Source organism: Gambusia affinis, linkage group LG07 (genome assembly GCF_019740435.1).
Source record: "Gambusia affinis linkage group LG07, SWU_Gaff_1.0, whole genome shotgun sequence".
Classification (NCBI taxonomy): Eukaryota; Metazoa; Chordata; class Actinopteri; order Cyprinodontiformes; family Poeciliidae; genus Gambusia; species Gambusia affinis.
This window is the reverse complement of record NC_057874.1, coordinates 26272819-26293829: the sequence shown is the minus strand read 5'-3', so window position 1 is coordinate 26293829 and position 21011 is coordinate 26272819. Positions and strand designations below refer to the sequence as shown.

General features: G+C 38.1%; 1 protein-coding gene across 1 annotated transcript; it reads left to right on the top strand.

The window, feature by feature from the left end:
- The first annotated feature begins 3912 nt into the window (after nt 1–3912).
- Nucleotides 3913–11901, top strand: LOC122833491 (potassium voltage-gated channel subfamily A member 2). Its single transcript, XM_044121088.1, has 2 exons — nt 3913–5664; nt 6444–11901. The coding sequence occupies exon 2, from the start codon at nt 6581–6583 to the stop codon at nt 8075–8077; it is 1497 nt and encodes a 498-aa protein (XP_043977023.1). The 5' UTR covers nt 3913–5664; nt 6444–6580; the 3' UTR covers nt 8078–11901.
- Nucleotides 11902–21011: the final 9110 nt, after the last annotated feature.

The following is a 21011-nucleotide window of genomic DNA, read 5'->3' as shown; positions in this document are numbered from 1 at the left end:
GTAAGGAAGCAGGTCTGAGAACATATATTCTCCTTTCCCTTATGGGTCCAGCTCAAAATACCTTTCATACACCCTGCTGTTACGTGTGTTTACAAATGTGCTCCAGGTGTAACAATCCATATCTTACAGTTTATTTGAAGACAATCTATGTTTAGCTGTGCAGACATAGTAATGTAGACTGCTGTGTCATCAGGCTGCACCTGAGCTATCTCAGTGGCAAATGAAATGCAGCATGGAGTGACTGTGATGTCACTGCCCAGCTTCCTCTCATACCTGTTCCAAACTGTTGTCTCCACTGCAACCGAGTGAGGATGAGCAACAGAGTTGTTCATTAAAGCACGTTAAATGCTGACTTAGAACAGCGTAATTTGATGAGTTGGTGGTATGAAACGGGGGGAAAGGTCAGATGGTGTTGGGGTTTCAGTTGTCAGGCGGTATGACTCTGAGAAACGTGCTGTCCTTGCTCTACCCCCAGGTGTCCCATGAGTCAGAGCGGCTGCTGGACCCAGAGCTGGCTGGATATCAGACTGTTTCATTTAGCTGAGGCACATTTTCTGGTTCCTTTAGTCACTCAACTACATAAACTGGAGGATTGTATTATGACAGTAAATCCCGAAAGTCAGATCAACTGTTAAGTGTGTGTGTCTTTTATTTTATTTTTGCTTCAAGTTATGACATTTATTTAATATTTGACAAAGACAACTCAAGTAAATAATCAAATAATTATTTCATTCCCAGTAAATGAAGTTAAACTAACAGTTTTTGTGCTTTGTCACAGCATTCTTTTCTGATTCATTTGGTGATCTGAAACATTTATATGTGAGAAGAATACATCTTTAAAAGGTCATAGCACTTTTAAAATGCATTAATGAGAAGGTATTGCATGCGGTAAAGCAAGAAATGTAAAGGAAGTAGTGCTTGGTTTGGCTAAAACATTAAAGAGTTGGGAGTATAATTCATTAAACACAAAGTATTTTCTTACAGATTCCTGCTCTCCTGCTGTTTCTAAAATGATCAGAGTCCCAATTTGATTCTTCCTCTTAGGTGTCTTATTTCTAATATGACCTTTGGTGTAATGTAGCAGGTTGTTTCTATATCAGGCTCTTACCTTGACTTGAATTTCCCTCACTTCTATAGATCCATCATACAATGCTGTATAAGAATCTCTCTACAACAATGACATTGACTCACAGACTGACTCACAGTCCTTCCCCTCAGCGTCAGCATAGGTTTCTGAACTGAACGGAGCCAGAATATATATTTCTGTATATGTCTTCCTGGTTTATTTCAGCTCAGGTTGTATAATCTTTCATATGAAGAATGAAACATCTACAGCTAGTCCAGAGGAGGAACTCAGAGCAGCATTTGGTGTTCATGACTCCAGCTTGGGTGCACACACTGCAGTGGGCCAGTGTCCTTGTGTTTCTCCTGGCGTCTGGCTTGTTTCCAGGATCTAACCTTGTCCGGTAGGGCTTCGATCTGACGAGCAGACCTATCCCTCCCTTTTTGTTTTCTCCTCCCTCTCTCTCTCTACATTACAATCTCTATTCTCCTCAGCTCATCCTCAAATGTACTGTTACCTCCAGGGCAAATAGAGGACAAAATGAGGTGTGGGGCTTCCTATCAGTACACCTTTTGCAACTTATTTATTGGAACCACTCTCCTAGTCTATTTCTAACCTGCAGGACGTCTTCAGTTTCTGTCTCCTGAGCAGAGTTTTGGGAATGACTCATCTCCTGGAGGGATAAATATACAGAGTCTCAGTAGTTTATGGAAAGAAATAGAAAAGCATCAAGGTTGAAAGATTAGAAAATGACTCAAGGACATTTGCAGAAAAAAAAAGAACAGCAAACATTTTTATAAAAGCAAATGTGTATAGTGTAAAGGTAGCCTGTGTTTTACATATAATTTTTGGTTTAGTGTGATAATGACTCTGTATTATACATTTGCATATCAAAATGAATGCACAAGTGAGAGAGGAGTAATATTTGGAGGAATTATATTTTATCGATCAACTTAAAATACAGACCATATCAATGTTACCATAAGGCTTTATGTGAGCTATTATCAAGCACTATGAGATCTTATGAAATCGTTTACGCCTGGTTTGTGTGTGTGTGTGTGGGTGTGTGGGTGGGCGTGTGTGTGTGTGTGTGTGTGTGTGTGAGAGTGACTGTGGGGGGTAGAATGTGTGCATATCAGGGTGAGTGATTGTTGAAAACCTGTAGCTGCTGCAATGCAGCATAAAGAAGGAGGGAGGCACCGATGCCAGAAAATGACCACAACACTCAATAGGCAAAAAAACAAAACAAAAAAAAACAAACAAACAAAAGAAAAGCAAGGTATTCTCCATTCATAAGAACACATGACATCCAGAAATTATGAGTGCAGAATGTTAAAAAATATACAATTAATTATCTCTTTTTTGTTACCTCAAGACATGGTTCCAAATTAGAGTTACTATATGGTGCTTCACATCACTTTAGATCTTTCAATCTTTGTCATAAACAGTAACAACAATAATTTTAGATTTGATGCGAGGCCAACACAAAGTTGCTGATATTTGTGAAATCACTGGATGTTCCTGGTCAGCTTTACTCCTAATTGCAGAATAGCATTCTAGCAATATTCTGAGATTTCCATACAATCTAATTCAATGGAAAATTTGTTTTCAGGTATTGTAATACAATCTCAGTTACATTTGAGTCTGGACTTTTTAGTGAATTATTCTAAACACAAATACATTTTGATGTAAACCATTTCATTATATCTTTGGTTGTATGTTTAGGTTCATTGTCCTTACAGAAGGTAAATCTCTGCTCCAGTTCCAGGTTTTCCTTCAGGATTGATTGGTATTAAGCTCCTTATATTTTTTCTTTAACTTTGCTTGCTGCTACTACAAATAATGTTATGATAAGTTTCCACAATTCTGACCTCTTGACCATATATAATAGTTTTGGGTTTTTTTTCTAAAACTGATGATTATTTCTTTAGCTTCTGCAACATTATTAAGGTTGAGACAGTTGTCATGGCGCCATCTGACAAACAAGGTGAAGCCACTGCTTCTCTCTTGGAGAGGAAGCTGCTTCTCTTCTCTGGCTTCTTTAAACATGTTATCTGTTAAGTTAACAGATAATATACTATCTGTTAACATGACAGATAATATGTTAACAATAATATGCTCGTTAACATATTATCTCACAGCTAATATGTTAAAAAACAAAGTTAACAGCGGGGAAAGCTGGTCCTTAAATTGAGAAAGAAGTAGGACATCTACTCTTTCTCCAAGACCTGCTGAATTATGTCAGTTGGGAAGATTTAATAGCTACAGTAAAATCCTTCAGGCAGCACAAAAAACGAACCACAACTTCAATGATGATATTTGATTGCATCTTATTAAAAACAAAAAATATATATATCTTAAGTCTGAAATAAAGAACTTAGCATTGCCATTTGGTATACAAATCAGGTACTAAAAAAGAGATAGTGCCAACATTCTGCTAGAATATTCCGTTTTAGTATCAAAATATTCAAATACAAAGACATGAACATCATAATCAGGGGCATATTATTGATAAACAGGTTAAATTGTGCAGATAGTACAGCACACCCATTTCAGACTATTTTGTTTTTGTTCCACTTTTCTGCTTGTAAGCAGCATTACATAAAACATTTTCACCTAGTTCTTAAATTGAAAAGAAACATCACATAGAAGTATTTAAATATTTACAAAAAACTCACAATTGAATACAAACTCTATACTTTTTTTAAAACATATATCATTAAATCCTGGAAGCAAATTTACTTTTAGCAGTTTTAATGTCCATCTTACATTGCCAGATGTTTTCACATCCATGTATGTTTAAGTATCTAAAAGATTTTGAATGCAGCAAGGATTTGATTTTAATTTCAGATAGCCACATAATGCAGCACAAGCTGGGTTAGAACCCTTTGTAACAGGCCCCATAAATAATGATTATCCTTTCATCGAGAACCAAGAAAAGTCATTAAGAGATACTAAAAAGAATCTGTTTCTGTGGTAGCAGCAGACCAGATGGACACTGTGGCAAGGTTGGCACCCAGGATGGTCTCAAGTCTGCCAAGCGTAATGTTGGAAAGGCTTCCACAAATCATCCTGCTGTCTCACCAACCCCCATTCTTCTTCTTTGAGGGATTCCCATTGACTTCTGTGGTCATTTCAGGACAGTGTGTAAACATTCTAGATGCAAGCATCAACTGTGATGGAAGCATTCACAGTTTATTAAAGTTGAATTCTTCTTTTGGAATGTAGCCAACCACTGATGGAGGATTTGCTCTATTTTTGTCCCCCCTCCCATTCATTATTCATGTAGTTTGTTGCCGGGAAAGATTACAACATTCACTGTTATGAACAAGTAGTGAAAAAGAATTGGAAGTTGTTGCCTCAGAGCACACAAGGAAACATGAGATAACTATTATCTCATAGAAAAAAGGAGGTTTCCTTTCATTAAAAAGTTTCACATTTACATTTCTATCTTCCAATCAGAACATATCTGTGTTAATAGTCTTGATTCAAGAAAGCTGCATTTAAAATGATGCATTTTTTTAGGTTTCAGTGACCAACATAAGCGCCTTATGTCTACTGCAGAAAAGGTGGTGTTGCTATAGTGCGCCTCTTCCCTGCTCCATCACCAGCACCTATTTTGGTATGCAGAGCAGTGCCCGACTGCAGGTTGGACGGAGCTTCATACAGTAACCAGTAAATAACTCAACGGCCACGCCTGCCTATAGGGATATTTCACCCACAACTGTTTTCATCACTTAATGAAAATTTCACCTCCCACTGTGCTGACATGTGCTTAAGCGTTAGGGGTCGCTTCATGTGTGCGCATGGGGCGCTGGCTTAGTGAAATTGCATAATCTTCAAACCCACTATGACTTTCATGCATGTCGTTTCAAGTCAGTGTCTGAAGACGCCGTTCTGCCCACCATGTCGACTAAAAGGAGGCTATCAGCAGCGTCTCCTTTCACCGAGCGTTGGAGCTTCAGCTACAGATAATCTTATGGAAATTATGGTAGATGTATGTGGTGCAAAACTGCCCAAAAAGAAAACAACATATTTAACTGGGTGACGCAAGATAAAAAAAAAAAAAAAAAAGACTTGTTACTGATGCTTCCAATTTGAAGAAGGAGATCCTCACTTAGAACACACATCCACCTATTTTCTGAGGACGTTATCTCTAGGTGTCTACTAGAGACAGACGTTACCTCCGCAGCCACCGGCTCGTCACAGAGTCGCTCCGGTGCGGAGGAAAGCAGTGGAACAAAGATCATTCTGCTGATCCCAGCACCTTCGGTTAATAAGGGAAGCACCGACACCTCCTTGGTCGTCTCCCTCCGCCCTTTTTTTGCCAATCGCCACCCCGCGGCTCCCTACCCGGAGGAGAAGAGTCGGGGAGGGGAAACCGAGGACACACCCGCGCATGCTGTACGCGGTGTACACGGCAAGGATGCTGCAGACAACATGAGGTGAATATCATCGACTGTCCCGAATCGGAAATTCATTTTCCCCCCACCTGCACTGGAGACTGAAGACCCGTTTGCCGCAGCTGATTATAGATATCCACCTCCCTGACACCAGCGGGAGCATCCAGCCTCACCCAGAGACGAAAAAGATGTCTGTAGGTATGTATGAGATCAAGATAAAGCGGCTTTCATCCGTCTCCTCGATTCTGAGTCTAAATCTTATCGCACTGTAGTTCATGTTTGGATTTGCACCTCTCAAGGCATGATTACCACACCTGCAATTTTTGTTGCATGACATATTATTTTGCAAAACCATGCCTACACTTGAGAGAGGTAGGAATGCAGATAGAGATGCCTTTTTTTTTTCACTGAGAGCCAATTTCCTTTTGTGGGTAAATTATTTATAGATGTTTTTGAATATTTCAGTAACAGGCACCATTTCAAGACAAAAAATGCTCCACCAAAAACTAAAGTCAGATCGTATAACCAGCTGTAAATTTTTTCCTTTAATCTCATTTTGTTTTCTGATGGCACAATACATTTGAACATATTTTTTATGTTTAGACAGAAGATATCCGAGGAAGGGTGAAGTCTGGATTTAGTGTCTGCTGCATTACCATTACATGTATGGCAATTCAGTTCAACAGATATAAACGCTGCAGCAAATGTGTCCTGATTTTGGAGCTTTGCAAGTTTGTTTTTTTATTAGTATTTTAGCCTGTGGTTTTATCTGCAGTGATGTTATTTATATGCAAGGCGGGCTGCTTTTTTGAATGTTAATTAGTAGTAGTGTTTAATTTTTTCTATTTTCTATTTGATCTTCAAGATGAAAGAAAGTTTTTGATTTCTCTGAGCTAAGCAGAAGGATTTATTAAGTGCCGAATCATTTCTCAGGTTTCTCTGACCTTGCTACTTTTCTCTGTTTGTCCTACCTCCAGTCAGATCCTAGGTGACATCCTGTGGCCTTCAGGTCTTCACTCTGTTGAGTCCCCTTCCTCTCCTGGCCCCCACCTGCAGTTCTCCAGGCTGCAGGACCCAGACATCCTGAAAGGTGCAGGCCACCTCGCCCTGCAGAATGACTGTTGCCACAGGTGACCCCTCTGACGAGGCAGCTGCACACCCAGGGCACCCCCTGGACTACGACCCAGAGGCAGACCATGAATGCTGTGAGAGGGTGGTCATTAACATCTCAGGGCTGCGCTTTGAGACACAACTCAAAACCCTCTCTCAGTTCCCCGAAACTCTGCTGGGGGATCCCAAAAAGAGGATGCGCTACTTTGACCCACTAAGGAACGAGTACTTTTTTGACAGAAACAGACCGAGTTTTGATGCTATATTGTATTATTATCAATCAGGAGGCCGATTGAGAAGGCCGGTCAATGTCACTCTTGATATTTTTTCAGAAGAGATTCGCTTTTATGAGCTTGGGGAGGAGGCCATTGAGATGTTCAGAGAAGATGAAGGTTTCATCAAGGAGGAGGAACGTCCTCTTCCTGACAATGAGTTCCAAAGACAGGTGTGGCTTCTCTTTGAGTACCCAGAAAGCTCAGGTCCTGCTAGGATTATTGCCATAATTTCTGTCATGGTCATCCTGATATCTATTGTCAGTTTCTGTTTGGAGACTCTCCCAATATTCCGCAATGATGAGGATGAAATGCATAAGTCCCATGCTCAAGTTTTTTCACCTGAGACCAACTCTACAATAATCAGCTACACATCCACCTACTTCACTGACCCCTTCTTTGTTCTAGAAACTCTCTGCATTATATGGTTCTCCTTTGAGTTTTTGGTGCGCTTCTTTGCCTGCCCAAGCAAAGCAGGCTTTTTTGGTAACATAATGAACATTATTGATATTGTTGCCATCATTCCTTACTTTATCACTCTTGGCACCGAGTTGGCAGATAGAGCAGAGGATGGTCAGCCAGGTCAGCAAGCCATGTCTTTAGCCATTCTCAGGGTTATCCGCTTGGTTCGAGTCTTCAGGATCTTCAAGTTGTCCCGTCACTCCAAGGGTCTTCAGATTTTAGGTCAAACCCTAAAAGCCAGTATGAGAGAGCTCGGCCTCCTCATTTTCTTCCTCTTCATAGGGGTCATCCTATTTTCTAGTGCAGTTTATTTTGCTGAAGCAGATGAGCCTGAGTCACAGTTTGAGAGCATCCCTGATGCATTTTGGTGGGCTGTCGTGTCAATGACAACAGTCGGCTATGGCGATATGGTCCCGACTACAATTGGAGGCAAGATAGTGGGATCCCTCTGTGCCATTGCAGGTGTGCTGACCATTGCCTTGCCAGTGCCTGTCATTGTGTCCAACTTCAACTACTTTTATCACCGTGAGACTGAAGGCGAAGAGCAGGCTCAGTATCTGCAGGTTAATGTACCCAAAGCTGATTCAGGTGAGGAGCTAAAGAAGAGCCGAAGTGGCTCCACCATCAGCAAATCAGACTACATGGAGATTCAGGAGGCTGTGAACAACAGCAATGAAGACTTTCAGGAGGAGAACCTTAAAACAGCCAACTGCACACTAGCCAATACAAACTATGTAAACATCACCAAGATGCTCACAGATGTGTAACCTGCATATGTTTCTTTCCATCACAGTGGGAAAAATAAAACTGTACTGCCAGATGGGACAGAATTGCACCCTACTACAACACATGTAATAGAAAAATCAAGGCAATAGAAAATAGAATGTCAATGTCGATTGAGCGAAAAATATTCCAAATGCCATATCTTCCCTTTGCACCAATCAAGTCTGTAGTTCTAAGATGTGAATTTCTGCATGGAGTTGTCTTTGTGTGATCAGCTGCTACAAAAATTGACAAAACCTAAAACTGTCCTTCTCACCACTGTAGCCAACAGTTGCACACAATGAAAAGAAACTGAAAAAAAGGAAACTCCCCGCTTTTGACCGTTACCCCTTTATCTGTCAATTCACATGGCACACAGCTCTGATGGGCTTTTCTAAAGAGCCTGTTGTGTTTTCTAAAATGCATTTAGAAAAATCATTTTTCTAAAATGCATTTAGAAAAATCATTTTTCTAAAATGCATTTAGAAAAAGCATTTTTCTAAAATGCATTTAGAAAAAGCATTTTTCTAAAATGCATTTAGAAAAAGCATTTTTCTGAAATGCATTTAGAAAAAGCATTTTTCTAAAATGCATTTAGAAAAAGCCTTTTTCTAAAATGCTTTAACATTTAGGAAAAAAAGGATGTGCGAGCATTAACCAAGCCCACTCCAAATGGCCTGTGGATGACTTGTAACGATGCTGGTGGTTAAGTACACCATGTTATTTGAAGGATGTATGATAGCCATCAGCTCTTAGCTTATGGTTTGACACCCTTCCCACTAGTAGACATCAGTATCTGATGAATGACTGACAATGGCCTTGAATTTTCACTGCTTTGGTCTTACATGTACTCTATGTATTGCGATGCAAGCTTTCCCACCTCCATTCACCCAAACTTGTCTTACTGCAGAGCTTTGAGACATCTTGAATGTTTCTTCTTGTTTAGTATTTCACTATTTCACTTTTACAGAGCTTATCCATGTAGATAGGTAGTTTAACTGTGACTTAGCTGATATCCAATAGGTAGGTAGGAAGAAAACATAGTCAGTAGATTACTGCATGACATTTTTATCTCAATGAGAAGTTCCACTTGGTTTTCAAACTGCCACTTGCTTCACCTGGTCACTGTATATTTGTCTGTACACTGCCTTCTGTAGAAATCCACACTTTTAAAAGGATGCCTGCAGATAGCTATTAACCTAAAACTGTAAGTTTGAGAACTTTTGACTTAATAATAATAAGGTAAATTTCTACACGTAAAAAGATGTGTATCAATATTTACATTCCATCCAGAGGTCATTGCCATTTTGCCAGGTTGCTGTAATCTGAGCTGTGATTGGGTAGACGTAAACTCATACCCTGCTTTTGGATGTTAATCTCAGCCTCAGTGATCAAAGTCTTGCAATTGTGTCTGTTTCACAGATTCATCTAATTGTGTCCATGTTATGAAAATAGCAACTTGTAGGTAAATGTGTGTTGGAAAAAAACGCTTTAACTGCCTTTTGTCTGAGTTTACGCTTTTCACCTAGTGTTGCATGACTAAAACATTTCTAGCATGCATGTAAGCGAAAACAGGAAGCATCTAAGAGACTCAAATGAAATATTGCAATAGATATATTTATTTCTTAAATGTAAAACAATATATCTTTATAGACAGATCACATAATACTGCATACATACGCTTTTATCAGAGATCTTAAGCCCTCAAAAATAAGCATGAGCTTTTCCATCTTGGCTATTTCTAACAATATTAATAACTGTTCCTTTCAGAGTGCCAAAGACACACTCTCACTAGGCGTCATAGCAAGATTTCTAGTCAAAGTAGTTCTTAGGAAAATTGACATATGACCTGTATCTTAACCAGAATTTTAGAATGCTTTGTTTTTAAACTGCCCTCAATAAAGTAGGTGTTTACCAGTAGGATGATCTTTCAGCTGTAAACAATAAGCTTACTTTTTTACCCTAAACATTTTATGAACATTGGATTGATATAATAACAGTGAAGTCCCACTGTCTCCTCAGAAAACTGATGCCAGGAGCTCAATATATCTTTAAAAGTTGGCATCAGACGTGAATTAAGTTCTCCGATTGCATACAGCTAAAACTTTCCACAGTTCGCTCAACACTGCCAAGGTAACAGTCAAAGGCAGTAACATTAATACAGAAGGTGATAATTAGCAGCAGTGTAGCAGACATTGTCTGACCTACATATGGTCTGACTATGCCCCTGTGTCTCTTGTCTCTGCATTTTCTCACAGATGTCCAACGCAGTTACAAAAGGTTGTTGCCTAAGAGAAGGTGTGTAGCAAGAATTGTTTTGATGAGTTTTGTGAATGCAAGGGTTTCCTTTTTGATACTACAGTCTAAACCTAGAGTCGCAAAATGTTCCAGTGTCATCGCTGCCAGTATGTGCTCAGGATGCATCGTCCAACTGCCCGACATGAGGCTTCCTAACTGTCCAAACTGTTGGTTTTTAGAGACTTTTTTTTTACTTATGTAATTTCCTGGGTAGTCTAAGGTAAATTGAGATGTTAAATTACTACTATCTCAAGATAGAATAACAATAAGTAGCTTTTTCTTAGCAATACACCCATTCTACATATGTGGACCACTCTTTGTGAAAATATGCATGATTGTTTAACTACTTATATTCATAAAGCTTTTCCATCCAGTTAAGATTTTTCTCCTGGGAACCAATTTGGATGTGCTAATGTACAGCCAGCAGTAATGTACACGTGTCACAGGGAGAGAGAAGAACCTCTGAATGTCACCATTATAGTCTGGTTCTACAGCTGCATTTATGCAACCACATATCTTTGTATTTGTGGAAAAACTCACAGTCTGACCAAAAATATTTGTCTATGCATGGAAATGCATCATATGTTTATGTCTTCATTTGTTTTGTGTTTTACACTTACGATAAATGTTAGCATCTTAACATTTATCTGTAATGGAATAGGTGCGTTACTGTGTTTTAGCCTAACTCACTGTAGCAACTCATGAACTGGAGACCACAACATGGTAATTGAACATCCACTACTGTTTCTTCTTAAAGCACAAATAGAGCTGACGTTCTCACCCACAGAGGGACCCACCAGCAAATCCTACTCCATGAGCAGAGTGTCCCACAGTGAATACGTTGAGAGATCTATGCAGAGATTGATTTTTAGCTGGCCACTTTTAAGAAAATATAACTTTTGAGTTCAGATTTCCTTTAATGTTTTATCTACCACTAGTTTCATGATGGTTTAAAAAGCTGTTGAAAGAAACTGTAAGAAAATCCTAGGCTTGTTAGCTAAAGGAGAAATATTAACTGCCTGAGGTTTGGGTTTGTTTGAACTGCCATGTCAGCCCTCTGCAGCAGGACCCCAGACAACTCAACCATATGAGACACAAAATGATCAACAAGCAAACTGTGTGCAAGTGTGTGTTTAAGAATCGGTGTCCTTTCTTTCTCTTTCACACCCAGAGCCTGCTAGTGTGGCATCCATTAAAACAACTTGTACAGCTATTCACTTCACTTCTGCTCTGCTGTATAGAAGCCTAAAACATCCAACAATGCTGATACAGTGGATAATGATTTTTCTTTCTGTGAAATGAAATGTGGAACAATATTGTAAATAATCATAAAGAAGAATGGAGAAGGAACACATGTACTACATATTGTATGTAATGTTTGGATTCAAAAGTAGTATTACTCGCACTTTACAACAAAAAGGACAATCTCTGGACAAGAAAAGATGTAAAATAAGAAATACGTATACTTCCAAATGCTCATAACCCTGAAAAAGTTATATCAATAATGAAGCCAATAATTATTCAACTGAAACTGTGTTTTGTGCGTTTATTGTGTGTCAGTTTTTTCAAGCACGCATAGACAGATACAGAGGTGTTTTTCAAATGTTTCACCAGCCTTTCTTCTTTCACATCCCAATGTCTGTGAGGTATTTGGTCTGCAAATGAATTGACTATCTAAAATTAGCCCAGGAGCATGTTTGCTGATACAAAATGCCACGAATCTATCAAAGCCCCAATTGTTGTTATTTTTAGGGTAGCCAGCGTCTTTGTAGCCACGGGCATTTTAGAGGACATTTTCAAATGCCTCCTGGTATCTTCAGCTTCTTCCTCCCTTCAAGTGCTTGCTATACACTCCCTACAGTTTAAAAGAAAGAGCAGGGTGTTCTATTAATAGCGGTTTTTATTAGAGAATGAGATAGAGAGAGGAGGAGGCAAAAAGAAGGTGGAATAAAAGATGCTATTGTGAAAGAAAATGTTGAAGATTCCTTTAACTGAACTTTTGGTTCATCCAGCTTCAAGGCAGAGCTGGAAAGAATTGGAGAAATATGAATATTTTTAATCTTAAGAAAAAAAAATTCTGTTATGAAAAACATTAAAAACGAGAATCTTGATCATTGGGTTGTTAAACTCATGGGATAATAATGTATGTGGATTGTAGTTAGTATGAGTGCATCCTCCCCGTCTGATTTACACCATCTGTAGTCAACTTGTGGTTAACTTCAGCTCTGCATTGTGAGCAGGAACACTTTGAGCCTCAGTTCTGTGTAGCTTCAGCTCTGCTGTAGTCATTAGTCCTGCTTCGATTTAGTGGTACTGTGTAACACTCCACAGCTTCACTTTGCTGGAACCAGGGCAATCATGGAGAGACAGATGTGGCTGAGCCTCCCAAGCAAGGAAAGTGGTTCTGGTACAGGTGGCCACGGTTATGTACAGTGCAGTTGTTGTTATTGTTAGAGAGGAGAGAGGAGGAGTGAGTGCATATGTGTTATCAGCAACATGCCCACAGGAACACAGCTGAGGAGTCCTACAGGCTTGCACTGTACTTACCAGCATGTAATTAACAAAAGAGCACTGTGGGACCTGGACCTTATCCAACAGGGCTGCCCTGGCATCAGAGAACGCCCCACCGTTGAGAGGTGCACCTTCAAATCCTGCCCTGGTTTAGTGAGAGTGCAAAACTACTTTAAGAAGGAGGACCAGATATCCTGAGCACACTGTCACAGTCACAAATGCCAAGGGATGAAAAAAGAAAGAGCAAAGAAATACTGCCCTCTAGAGGTATCATGGCTGAAATGGTGACGCAGTTGCTCAGACTTCAGTGAATGAGAAACCTAATCCTTTAAGTGTCTGGTAAAAATATTATATTTACCTGACACATTTCTCCTATGAAAATATGGTAAACATGTGATATTTGTTTGCTAATGTCTGTAATTCAGTGTAACATTGTAATTGTGTAAGGACTGGACATGAAGTTTGTATGATTACTTTGTTTTTAAACGCGTTTGTCAAGTACAACCCACAGTTTCTTGATGAATTGAGATCTGAGCAATTGTGAGACCAAATCAACACATCATGTTTGCTGTGCTTTCCAAATCCTTTCTGAACCATTTTTCTTTTGAATTAGGGAGCACTGTCATGTTGAACAAGGGCACAGCCATCAGGTCATATTAATTCCTAATCCAAAGTTTGCATCTATATAGCCCCATCTACAATAAACTTCTTTGACACCTTTCTATCAGAATTACTGTAAAACATCTGTTGGCTCAAAAGTCTGCAGGTGCAGTACTAAGTTTTAGCAACTCTTGACCCAATTCCTGAATCTCCACTATTTCTTCTTCAGGCCAAGCTTTCACTTCTCTCTTTTTCTGCTTTTAACTGGAGGGGGTGGAGAGAGGTAACTGGGCCACATTAAATTCAGCCAACTGTGAATTTAATCATGGAAATTGTTAAGCATAAGGAACATTTGAAGAACAGATGTTCAAGATTTGTATGCCACACTGCAAACATAGAATAACAGAAAAGACAAGATCAGTACTAAAAAAGTGCATCAAATGTAGATAATGCAGAAAGTATCAGGCTTAGGACTCTATAAACTCTGATACCAGGTCTCATCCTGGCTATTTGACCTGATGAATTGAAAGCATAAGCTGAGCCACATTATGGGATGAAACTGATGTAGATAAATATAATTTTAGCATAAAATGACAGCAGCACAAGAGTCAGTACTAAATCAGTAAAAATTACTGGTATAGTGATGAAAAAGTCAGTTTAATTAGTTTTTTAAACATTTTATTCCATGTTTTAGACAGTAGATAAGAACTTTCTGTACTTTGTAAACCCTTCTAATTCACTATTCTTTTCACTAATCCTCCTGTTTGACCAAAACCTTGACTGGACATCAGAGAGCTTTGGAAATTCACTGATAAAGAATTTTGGATGAGAGATAAAACCTTTTCTGAAAACAGAAAAATAAAATCTAGGACTTATTGAAGTACTTAGGAAACCTGGAAAACCTGGGAAAAGTGATTATTTAAGTCAAATTAGAAGACATTCATTAATCTGATGAGGTTCACATTACATGAACAAACATGTTTCTCAGCAGAAAAAAAAGAGAAATGAATTATCTATGTAATTTATGAAATATTTATATTCACTATATATAGAACTCATCAAATATAGAGAAACTTTGAACAAAAAATAGGGAGGTGTGTGCTTGGATAAGTATATCTGATATTATTGAAAGGCCTGTTTATTTTTCTTTAAATGTTGCCACATTGGTAATAAAAATGCATTTTTGGGGCTTAGAATAAAACACTTGCTAAATCCCATGAGCAGCAGCTGCTTGGTGGGAGAGTGTGATAGCATGAACATGACTTGTCATTAGTGGAGGTAATCTAAATGCAGCGAGTGAAATCAAGACAGATTGTTCAAAAAGAGGCAAACCCATATTCCCTGTATTGGGGAAAAAACTATGTTCTCCAGGATGTTAATGCTCAACGTCACAGAGCAGAGATTTTACAAAGACTGGACTGGAGAGGAAAGATCGACCTTCCTGCAGTCCTCACCTCAATTCACTGAACACTTGTGGGATCAGCTTGGCTGTGTCAGCGTGACCAACAACACCACACTAGTCAGAAGCAGAATAAGCTGTTTAATATTGCTTAGAATGAATTTGAACATGAGCCACAGCCCACAAACTTAACTCCACTATATACTGCAAGTTACTCAGATATTGAAACATTAATAATCTTGATCTAACAGAAAACACAATGGAAGGACCTTTAAAATCCATCAATTAGGATATTAGTGAAAGTTAATTTGAGTGTAAATAGAGGGATAGAATTCCTATTTCCCAAAAATTGTAAGAGAAGTCTTTGATCATAAAATTAACAAGTTAAACAATATGAGAATAATTTAAAAAGAATAGAAGTTGGTGAATAGACACCATCATAGGTGTAAAATGAAAAGCTTTGCTAACTTACTAACCAGAAAAAAAGAGGCTTTAAATATCCTGTAAGATTTAATATTTCATCAATGTTTCAGTCCTGTGGTTTCACAACCCACTTCCAACTCTGATTGTGCAGAGATCAGGAAATGGCACTAGAATGCCTGCAGTGGATTTCACCAGCTTGTCAAGATTTTGATTATTGTCATATTTAAGAAAAAGCAGCATTTTTAGTGATAAAATTATCAAAACACTGTTGCAATTTCATGTTGTTCTAAAGAAACTATTGGAGATTTTAGCTTGGCAAATATCAAAATTTGGTTCATTACAATGATCAGAAAAAAGATAAATCATTCCAAGAAAATTCAATCTTGATTAAATGAGGACATTCAAATGCATTGAAAGCACACAACTAAAATAACAAAGGTTAATGAGCTCAAGAGAGGAAGAAAGCTTATCCAACATTGTCCTAGTGATTCACCAATTAATCTTTGTCCTTTGTGGGAAACATCGTTTTTAGACCTGATACAAACATCAGTTTTGAACTCTAAATTAACCCCATTGTATTGCAGGCCTTCTTTAAATGTTTTTAACTCCATGTCACCCTTAATTCTGAGTCCAGAGTGAGGAGCCACCAAGGTCACCCACTGCTGAATAAAAGTCCAAATGACCTTTCACCCAGAACTACTTTTTGCTGAGATTTCCTCAACAGACGACCTGAGAAACAAGAGGGAGTGACTTAAAGACCAAGTGCAAGTAAGTTCAGTGTGTGACCAAACAACCAGATTCTAGGCCACTATGTAGTTATTCTTTTATTTCCATAAGGGTAGTTTTAGTGTGACAAGCTTCAGACCCAAAGAAGATTCCAAAACTTTGAATTCCTTTTTTTTTTTTCATGTCCCAGAAAGTCTCCTCTCATATTATTGTTAGTTAAAAGATTTAATTTCATTAAGCTCCTGAGAGACCAGTTGACTTTTCAAAAACCTAAACTTGTTACCAGCTTGAAACATATTTTAAACACTCAATTTATTATTTAGAAAACTTTCCCCTTCTTCCCATGGCTGTTGCATTTTTCTTATTGTATGCATCTTTAAATAATTACATCATGAGAAAATTGGCAAAATTTGGTTCTGTTTCAGTCAAAAAAAATTTTATGTTCAATTCTTGACTGTTGTGTAGTTATTTCCAATGATGACCAAATATTAATCTGAGAAATATGCATAGATGTACCGGTATTTGGTTCTTTAAATGTTCTCATATATACATTAAATTGACTAGCAAATTAAATGTGCCAGTATTTAGGTCTTCCAAGCCAGTATTTTATTTTTTGTCTGTACCTGAATCTATGAATCATCATGTGAGAAACTGGAGTAGGTGCTTGCTGACAAAAGGTTTCCAGGGTGGAGCTTTCATGTCAGGCATTAGAAACGAGGCGGTTAAGCAGCTTGCCTTCATTCATAATTTATGTGGGATCAAAGAAACTGATTCACTTTAAACCACATATAGGTAAACAAAGACTTAAAATAACAAATGGATGCAGTTTTGATCTTGTGCAATTGAGCAAGATTGTTCCAAGTAATGAAAATTGAGGTCAGCGTAAAGGCTGAATGTTTCTACCAGATGTTATAAAGGGAACAAAGACAGCTGCAACACACTTGGAACACAACAATTGCAACAAAGGCCAGCAATGCTCCTCTTGATAAGCTGATACCCAGTGCTTAGAGTTGAATACCTGTCTGTCTGTCTCCAACAACATGGCAGCAACCAGGGCTTTCCAGCACCACTAAGACAAACACACTGAGGTATCCAATTCCTGTACATACCAACGCCTAGGCTGAACAAAGCAACCAGAGACCTCACAAGGATTTAGCCCCTCTGTTTGGAGCAGAAATATTTTATAAGCCAAGAAGAAATGCTACTCCAGGAGACTGTATTAGCACTGAAGAACTGCATTATGGGTGTTGTGTGGGTTTTAGTGCTGCATGCCTGTGATAAGACCCACACTGGTCCGTAAGACAAGCTAAGGATGAATTAAGTGGAAGATAAAGGTTGAATAACGCTAAATGTTGATTATAATCATTGAAATAAAGGGATATAGGAATGATTAAGTTCACACTGCTTTGCTTTTAGATCACTTTAGCAACATTAATCAAAATAGTGTTTTTAATTGCACTATAACATTGTTTTGTAATAGAAGCACTCCTACAGAAAGGGATATAGCTAGGCTCTTTGTAAGAGTTAAAACTTAAAAAGAGAAAAAGAGATGTTGGCATCACACAAAACTTTATGTGAAACATTGTTTATTATATGCAATATCACAAACTTTAGAAACTTGATAGTCTTGGTAAACTATTGAAAGTAAATGTAACCCTCCACCCCCCCCAAAAAAAATACAAAATATATAAAAAATAATATAAACATGCTTACCAAATAAATGAAACTAACCAGAAAAAAGTACTATTTAGTTCTGAATTTGTATTTGCAAAATTTATTTGTTAAATGTCATGGTAAATTTGCATTTTATTTCTGTCCTTCTTTGCATTTCTAGCTGAGTAATTGCAGTAACCTCATGAGTGTCTTGCTAGCCAAGCCTTAACTTTAACTTCTGGACACAGATGTTTCTCAATTTTTCAGACAATGCCACTAATGGAGCTACTGCTGCCATTAAGTTGTTACTTTTCTGTAACATAAATTGTACTCTGTATTAGTGCTTGTTTTTTTTGTTTTGTTGTGTTTTTTTTTAAGTTGAGGTTGACATTTACCTTCTAGTAAGTCCTTGGTCATAAAAACCCAATGAGCAAGACTTTCAGTTTCTAGTTTTTGACAATGATAGGGATATGGCTAAAGATATATGGAGTGAAATAGCTGCAAAAGGGGTGCTTGGGTTTTAGTGCTGCATGCCACATATAAATTTAGGGAGTAATTCAATACAAATACAGTACATATGTTAAGTTTTCATTCATGAAAATAAAATGCATAATTACTTAATTCCACATTGCAATATACACTTTGTTTTGGCTCACCATAAAAAATCCCAGAAAATACATTGAAGTTTAGGGTTATAGCTCAAAAATGTTCTTGAAAAAAATAAAAATAAAGGTTGTGGCTATTTTGCTCGGCAGTGTGTGCCTGATTCTGTTAGAACACATTTGTGCAGATTATTGATCACTCTTATTTTGTATGGGGTCAAACTGATTTACTTCATTGATAAACTAACTGATAGTATAATATTATTTTTGTAGTTGCTATTCAAGAATTATACAGAAACATTCACAAATTATATTTTAGGGTGTCACTTTTAGATCAAAAGTAAATAGTTGAGCATATAAAATGACCAATTGATTAAAACACATCTTTATGTATGTAAGGACTTGAACATTTGTTGCCATTTTGAGTTAAGCTGTGAAATTACATACAAAAATACATTATTGGCACAACCACATGTTGCATAAATGAAAACAGATGAAAGCTATTACAAGTGAAGGTGTGTCTGTGAAAAATCAACCCACACAGGCCCCTTTCTGTCATTTAGGCTCCAGTGACTTTCAGTAAACACTACATGGACAATAGAAAGGGCAGAGAGGTGAAAACATAGAGAAACGCTGGCACATGACCAGTGAATCCTACACACAACTGTGAAATATGATAGAGAGGCCAAACAAGAGCACCTGGCAGGAAGATGGATCAGCTCAGGACTTTACCAGCATTGAGAAAAATGAGCCCCATGCTGCACAAACTCAGGCTGACTTTCTTGTTCATTACCCTGGTGAAGGACAGTCGACTCCCAATCAGCACTTGTACAGAACTACCATAGTGTCCCCCAATGTCTTGATGTAACCACTACTGAGTTGTGATGTTGTTATAACCCAAGGTGGATGTCCTGCTGTAAAGCATATATATAAGACAGTGGCACATGTGTGCAGTAATAGGACTTGCTTTGTTTTTGTGTTAACTGAGACTTATCCAAGTGACTGGGACCTTGTTGTGGTGAAAAACATCTGTCCTGTCTGTGGCGTGTGTAACTGTAACTGCCCTGCCTTCTGCCAAAACATCTCATTTTAAAGAGATTTGCCATCGCTCCTTAAGACTCTGCCATCGCCTGGCCACTGAATTAATCTGAGAGGAACGGTAAGCGGCTGCAGCCAAGCTCCCGTCACCGCAGCACAATGAGGTGAAGATTTTCTTTGTTTTACCCCGAGAATGCCATAGTAGAAATAATTTTTTACTGTTGTTGACTTAAATGCTATTGTTCTTGCAAATATTCTTGATATTGCATCATTTAAAGCTCAATGAAGTATCGCTTTATTTGACCTTCAAAATTTAAATCAGCCAATATTACGTCGTTTGTTCTTTGTATTTAAGATGTTTCATTTGCTTCGAGACAGGGCTAAAAAAAATAGTTGGATGCAGCTGAGGGTTTGGATGAACATAACACTAGCAGTCATGGAGCATCCCAGTCCAACGGTAAGAAATACTGTTAAACTGGCTGGGGTATTCATAATGACTGTTTAGTTGTTATCTGGCAGACATTGTTAACAGTCAAACAATAAATTATGCAAATACACCGTTGGAGTTATTTTTATTAATCAAGTGAGTTTGAACATACAAATATCATTGTGTCAAATGTTGAGCTTCATGTTCTGCTTTCAGTTTGTTGTGAATGCTCTGTTCCCTCTGCCATATCAGACCAGATTAGCACTTGTCTTTTGCTTAGTAAGGAGAAAATTGATCTGGATATTTGGGTTAAGTCTGTATGATTCTGTTTACGGTATATGTCCATGTGGGAGTTCAGCAGAGCTGATTTCCTGTGTTATATAATACTCTTAGTAAAGTCATCCTCTCCTGCACGGGTGGCTCCATCAATGACACACCAGATTGTCAGACCATAATTAAAGTATTTTACTTATAAAGATCAGCACATTTACTATAAATTAAAATGTTTATAGTTATTCCAGATTTATGGATAACTCCATTCATCCAGCCATTGTCTTCTCAAAGACAGGTTTGTAAGCTCAAAAGTCTGGAAATGAAATGCAGGCATCTCTCCCCAACAACACCCTCTAGCTCGTTCCACGGTTCTTAAGACATTTCCAGGCCAGAAGGTTTATTTCGTTCCCCTAGCAACTTCTGGGTCTGTCCTAGGGTCTCCTTCTTGTGGGATGTGGCCCCATCTAGGATAACAGAACTCCTCAGATAATCTCTAAAGCTTTCCTCCAGTGGAAAGAAGCTAACTTTGGCCCCTCAGTGACATAAGATAAGACTTATTGGTGAACCTCACTAAATCAGGAAGACCAGGGCATGTTTCTTTAGGTGCCAGATTCAGCCTAAAAATCAGGAAGCCTCCTACACTAAATGTAAGTGACAACTGGACACTGATTAGCTGTTACTATATTTGAACAAGCTTCAATTTTTATTTTCAGAAAACATGCACTTATTTGATATGTTTTTTGTTTCATTTTTAAATTTTACTGCTATATCCATGCATTTGTTATCATGGGGTAATTCACCTACATGTGGTTAATGTTTTATTTGTGCTCCTACACAGTTGTTAGGTTTTCCTTTTGCTTTTGTGCTATAGCACGTCAATAAATTTGCTAGAACTCCTGAAATTAAGTGCAACTTGTTTTTATATTTATTTATTATTTATTTTCCCAAATATATAGTAAATGTCTAACAAGCCAACTAGACATCTTGAT